The following is a 6,834-nucleotide window of genomic DNA, read 5'->3' on the forward strand; positions in this document are numbered from 1 at the left end:
CATAATTAATTATACAGAACCAATTCACTCAAATATCATATTTTTTCTCAAATCAATGCTAATGAGGAAGCATTACTAATACTCAATCCATGCATGTTTGTGGTGAGATTTACAATATCATCATGGAGTTGGATGCAAGTTTTTCCAAATATCAAGGGAGTGTGTTAGAGAGAATTATATTCATAATCAAATTGATATGTTGACCATTTCATACCATTTTCAAGTATTAGAAAAGTTCCACTTTGAGACGATTGCGTAATTCTGTCAAGCAACAAAGTCAACCAAATGATGTAAACACGACAACAAATCGAAAAGGAAAGAAAATGTTTTTAAGAAAACAACTGTAAAGCATCAAGCTTTTCAAGTTGCTAGATTTATATTCAAGAAAACATAAAGAAAGTGAAATGGATCTCTGTTTGGATGGAATTTACAGCTATCATCACTTAATTATGCCATAGTCAGCAAAGTTTGGAACAAAATTTGTATCAGTAAGCAATAGCATCATTGAACAGTGAAACAAGACACCGAATAAATAACTTTCGGTGTCCACCTTTTACAAGAAACTATGTTAAGTTGTTAACCAAGAACACCTTTTTTGATAGAGACAGAATGTGTCACCTTAATATAAAATTAAACACGCTACTACCAAAGGTTTTTTCAGCACAAATTTACTTCTTTTTTTAAAGCTTTTTTTTTTTCAAAATGTTTTGATGGATGAACATTATGAAATATGATATACAACATTAAATTTTGCTTAGAACCAAAATCAGAAAAACTTCAATACATTAACTTAACATAAATAACTAAATGAAGCAACCTTTCCTAAAGAAGAAACCACTTTGCTGATGATGATTGATGATGCTGATGCATAAGTGTTTTATATTCAAACAGGGGCTGGTTCAGAAGCAGTTTCACCGCGCTTCTTGGCAAAGTATTCATCGGCACGTGCAGTGTTTTTGGCAACGGATGGCTTAACCCATTTCTTACGGCCGGGAAGCACGATGAGGGAACAACCAGCAGACTCGAGTTTCTCCTTTGCAGATGTGGAAAAGGCACAAGCTTTTATTGTCAACTTCTTGCTTAGTTCTCCATCAGCCAAAATCTGAAACCAGAGCAAATCAAACTATTATTTTTTTTCATGTTTCTTTTAAATGAAATTGTGGACCTTATTATGTTCAGGGAAATGCATGGTTATTTAGAAACAAAAGCTTGCTTAAACACACTAGCTAGTTTAATGCTGTTTGAAATTCTGTTTCTGGCAATGGTTTCGCTGAGTTTCTCACATTTTCTAGAGATATGATCCAAATAATGTTTATAAAACTTGGATAGTCCTCATCTTACAAGTGAGGTTGAGTAAGTCCAAAAAATCTAAGAACTAAAATCATTACAAGCTTTTGCAGGATAGCATTGCTTCCAAAACTCATTGTAATGCAATCCCACAGACGATCTTCTTGTTTAGCTAAGAAGCATTGCCACTGACACAACACTGACACATTAACAACGGTAATAACTAAAGAAAATGACATAATTTAATGTAATAACATGTGCTGGTCTCAGATCGGTCTCGGACACGTCTTCAATCAAAATTATTGGTACTCACTTGGTGTCATGAATTAGGTCAGCATCCAACAGCATGCATTTAAGAGGTCTAGGTCCATAATCACGTCTTTCCTGGGATAATTTTGAATGTGGCATATAACTTTTCGCCGTAGTGAGTTGTGACCTCCTGGTTCTTTTTGACAACCATAAAAACATGGCTTGATGCTTTTTCATACAAAAAATTAATAGGGTGTACTCAGGAACATTCTCGTACTGTCTTGCACTTGAAAACGGAGAGCTCTTACAAAAAAATGATAAAAACTATAATAACCAACCAGCACCAAACCTTTTCCCAGAATAAATTTCCAAACAATGAACACAACTGAACCAGTTCATGAAGTAATGTAGCAACTGTCCAGAGCTTAGAGTGACTTGAGGAATAATTTATTATCTACTAACACTAACACTTCCACTCTAGTTGATGCAAAATCTCAGAACTTCACTTCCCTATGGACAAAAAGTAAGAAAACGACAGAGAATCAAACTCCTCTTCTCTATGGCTATAGACAACTCACAACAACTATCCCAATATTTAACTGCTGCTTTTGCCCCCACTTTCTTCATATACAAGTACCCCCTAATCACCCTATGAAAGCTGTTATTCTATTATATCCCTCCCACTCTCAGTCTAACAGAATTCTCATTTGGTTGGAGGATGCCCAACTACAGTAGGCTCATTGGGGCCTAACTATCACAAAATAATAGGATATATCTCCCTCTCCACCCCGCTTCTTATAATAGGATGCATGCATAATTTATTTTATGATCCTAGCGCTCCCATTAACTACATACTAATTCAAACTCCTTCAAGTAACAGCTGTATATCAATACTCTCCACTCAAGATTAACATCATCCTTAAGGTAATAATCACATGTGTTGGTGTCATGTCGGTGTCAGACACGCTTTCAATCTGAAGTGTTGGTACCCGGTCAGTATCATGAATCAGGTTAGCATCCAACATGTATTTAAAAGGTCTAGGTCCATAGTCACATGCTTTTCCTGGATAATTTTCAATATGGCATACTAGCATATAACTTTCCGCCGTAGTGAGTTGTGACCTCCTGCTTCTTTTTGACAACCATAAAAATGCTTGATACTTTTTCACACAAAAAATTAATAGGATGTATTCCTGAACATTCTCATACTTTCCTGCACTTGAAATATGCTAAAAGGATTCAAATCCATTACAATGGAAAAGAACTAGGCTAGAGCATTCTCTTCTCAGCCTTTATCTCTACAAGCAACTTCTTCTTCACACTGTGTCGGGGTTGGCCCATTGGTTACATGAGGTTGAGATTGTATCCTCTGCCTTCAGCCCTACTCTTCATCATCAACCCTTTCCCATAGCTTCCTAATATCATGCATTCGCTGGACCCCTTGTCTCATCTCCTTTTAAAATGTGACATTTATCTGGGACATTCGCTTCTTTCCCCCAACCATTTGCGTTACGGCTTGTGGTTGCTGCCAGCATCTCTTTCTGTGCACTTTCTGCTCTCGCTCTCCCATGACCTGCAATCATTCCATCCAACACGGACTCCGATATGTAGTTGGACACATGGTTTCAGCAACTTATGTCTTTGGTATCCCTCTTCCCATGTCTCTAATATACCAACCCCCACTAACTAACTATAACTCTTTCAATCAACGGACCTCTTATATTCTAACTTTACAATTTCAAACCACAAACATATCCACCAAGATATTTCGTTTGAATTAATATAAGTATCACACATAAATAACATATATACATCATAAATAAAAAAGGAAAGACAGAAACTAATTGAAGAGACTTAGATGTCATTAAGCAAACAAGTAATATGTACCTTCAGAGGAAGTTTCCGTTCTCTTCCTGAAGGGTTGATCACACGTTTCTCCTTCAGTGTCTCCAAAGACACCTCATCTCCATCTTGAAATCCAGCATTTTCAATGTCCGTAAGATTTACATTGACATATTTTGGCAATCCCGCACGCATACCTTATTAAAGGAGGACACAATTAGTAAAGCTGTCCAACATAATGAAAAATGAGGTAGAGAAATTTAGGTGTTGGAAGCTTGGTATAATCCAAAACGCCATGTTTCTCTTTAGACATAAATCGCCATTTCAAGGTGTTAATGAAGTGAATAAACTACACTTTTCTTCAAAAACCAACATATTACAATCATTCAACGTCATATCCAGCCCCTGTAATAACCATACCCTGTCTCTAGGGGATAAAAACTTCATGTCTATCTAATGTGATGTATGCATTGCAGCAAATATATGTAGCGTGTGTTTGGAACCGCGTTAGAAAAATTTTTTACGTTCGTCCAAGCAAATCTACTATTTGTAGCTTCTTCAATTTTCACGTCAAACAAACATTGGGACGCAAGAAAGGCACGAGAAACACGAATCCAAACAATGGCGTCATCAATTTGCATTCAGGAATCATAACTCTCATTCTAACCAATGTTTTTTTCTTACTAATGTTGTTACAAGAAGCATCTTTCTTGAGCACTCCTTGAAAGTAGGATCCTAAATTATCCTAATCTAATCTACAGAAAACGAATTTGATTAAGCCATCAAGACGTCAGAATAAACTTCATGCGAAGCATGACGATGCCACAGATGAGTGAATAAAACAGTAAAGACATAATATGGTAAGAAAAGGGCAACCTGGTCCTAGTGGGCCAATTACATGCAGTCTCGTATTTATAAGATAGTACTTTATTCATAAAATATCTGACTTTCTATTCACATAATACATTTCCAAATTCCAAATATCGGCCAAAGACTGCCCTTGATAGTAATATAGATTAAAGAAAGAGTAAACTGACATTTTTGTCTTTGAAATTGTAAAAGTCGGACAATTGCCTCAAATCTTCAAAATAGCAAATTAGTCCTTTAAGTTAAAGAATATCAATCAATTTTAGTCCTTCAAATCAAAATATTTCTTAAGTAAATATCCACCAAAAACCAATAAAAGACATGCATATAATAGTATTTTGCTCCATCAAAAACAAGCATAAAAACTGTTTTGGGCCGTCCGCTAGGCCCAACGTGAAAGACCCAGAGGCAAGAGTGAAGCAAGCAAACGTGAAAAACAGGTGTTCCCTCATTCTCACCCAAAATAGATAACTTCGCCCTCCGACTCACCGTCCAAATTAATCAGACGAGAGCTCTCCGTATAGCAGTACTGTCCCTCACGGACGGTTTTAACCAGTCCAGTTTATAAAGAGAAAAACGCGTCATTCTGAGATATTCAAATTCATTCTCACTCTTACATCACTTTGATTCTCTCATTAACATGAGCATTGGAGTGCAAACCTTGCAGGTCCACCCCCACGCTGTCATACTAGAGGTCCGATGCACTTTTTCACGATCCATCTCACCATTTCAACAACAATTCTAGTCCCAATTTAGAACCCAAATTTGAACGAAAAACCATTAAAATTGTGGGGCATAATTAGAAAAAGGACTAAATTGATTGATATTTTCCAATTTAAGAATCTAAGTTGCTATTTCACAAATTTAATGGACTTCAATATTTCAAGAGCTAAACATCAAAGTTTGTAAGTACACAAATCCAAACACAATTTTCATTCTCGAAACTCATAAACAAACAATTTCAACAAAGAGATTTGAATGATACCTCCAGCAATTCCTCTAAGTTTAGGCAATCTTCTATAAAGCGGCATTTGACCACCTTCAAAACCCCTCATAATCCCGGGTCCAGATCTCGACTTCTGACCCCTCATTCCAAACCCACAACTCGCTCCTTGTCCCGCAGCAATACCTCTTCCCTTTCTCTTGGCTCTCTTTCTGGAACCAGGCTGAGGACCCAAATTATCCAACCTAAACCTAACATTCTCACCGTCGGGCTTGACATAAGCAGAATCCTTCTTGTTAACTACAGAAACACGGTATTTTGGTCTCTGAATCTTGAGACATGGACATAAACATGGTTTTGCCAACAAAGTTTTCACATTTCCCTGCAAAAAAAAGAATGTAATTGTGAAATTGAGATAGAGAATCTCGTGAATTGCGATGATGATAGATAGATAGATACCTTGAAAGGTGAAGCGAGTGAGGGTAACCATGATACAGGAATGAGAGAAGCAGCACTCATGTCTATCTATCTATGCTCTTCACTATGTCAGACAATAAGATAACTGGTTATAGATAAGATGATGGAGTATAACGCTTTATACAAATAGATAAAAAAAAAAATGGTATGTACTAGTATATATTTTGAAAGGAAATAGATACATTTTCTTGATGAATAAATTAAAATTTTATTTTAAAATAAATTAAAATATTAAATTAATTTTACTCAAAGTTCTTAAACAAACTAAAACTCTTGAATATCAAATAATTTATCTAACATAAATTGTTTTGAAAAAACAATTCAATTCTTTTTATTTCTCTAGAGTCAAAATCTCTAGTTAAAAAAAAACTTTTATCATCTCAATCAAATATTCTTAAATCAATTGTTTCAAACTTTAAAAACATCTAAAAATTGATATTATTGATATCCAACGTAAAAATTATTGAATGAAGTTTATGTTTTTAATAAAAAAAAAGTTGATATTAAAATTACTTTTAAATATTTATTAATTTTCTTAATTTATTATTTTCAAAATTTAATTAAATAAAATAATTTATATAAAATTTATTATATTTTTTAATACATGGAAAACTAACATACCTTTTTTTTAAGAGGCGAAAGAAGTTAAATTAAAAGATGCAGAAAAAATATCGAGACCAAAATCAAAAATTAAATAAAATCTAATACACCAAAATCTTAACCTACACCAAAATGCTAACAAATACTTTCAGGACAATGGTTAAGACTTTAAAAATAATAAATTTATCTTGGTAATCTGCGTATTTAGTATCTCGAAAATTAAAATTATTTTTTATAAATTTTTTTTTAAATTTTAACCGTTATCCTGAGGGCACTGGTTAGCAAGACCCATTTATTTAATATAAATTTATGTTTGTCAAGATGACAATTTTAGACAAAATCCTAACCTAGTGATGTGTCATTGTATTAGCACTTTAAAAAAAAAATCTTAATAAATTTATAAATAATAGAATCTTTATTTTAGAAATTTAGGGATTTTTTTTTTTTTTTTGACAAGAGAAATTTAGGGATTTGATATCTATTAAAAGTGAGTTCAATTAAACAAGTTGATTATGATTTGTTAGTGCTATTACTAGGACATGTCATGGGCATATAAGAGAAAGATGTAA

At 34.1% G+C, this 6,834-nt stretch overlaps 1 protein-coding gene across 1 annotated transcript; it reads right to left on the reverse strand.

The window, feature by feature from the left end:
- Positions 1–736: 736 nt before the first annotated feature.
- LOC131642730 (large ribosomal subunit protein uL15c) lies at positions 737–5,803 on the reverse strand. Its single transcript, XM_058912951.1, has 4 exons — positions 5,648–5,803; positions 5,231–5,570; positions 3,424–3,575; positions 737–1,102 (listed from the first exon to the last, which is right to left on the reverse strand). Exons 1-4 carry the CDS (start codon positions 5,705–5,707, stop codon positions 884–886), a joined length of 771 nt encoding a protein of 256 aa, XP_058768934.1. The 5' UTR covers positions 5,708–5,803; the 3' UTR covers positions 737–883.
- Positions 5,804–6,834: the final 1,031 nt, after the last annotated feature.

This window comes from Vicia villosa, linkage group LG1 (genome assembly GCF_029867415.1).
Source record: "Vicia villosa cultivar HV-30 ecotype Madison, WI linkage group LG1, Vvil1.0, whole genome shotgun sequence".
Lineage (NCBI taxonomy): Eukaryota > Viridiplantae > Streptophyta > Magnoliopsida > Fabales > Fabaceae > Vicia > Vicia villosa.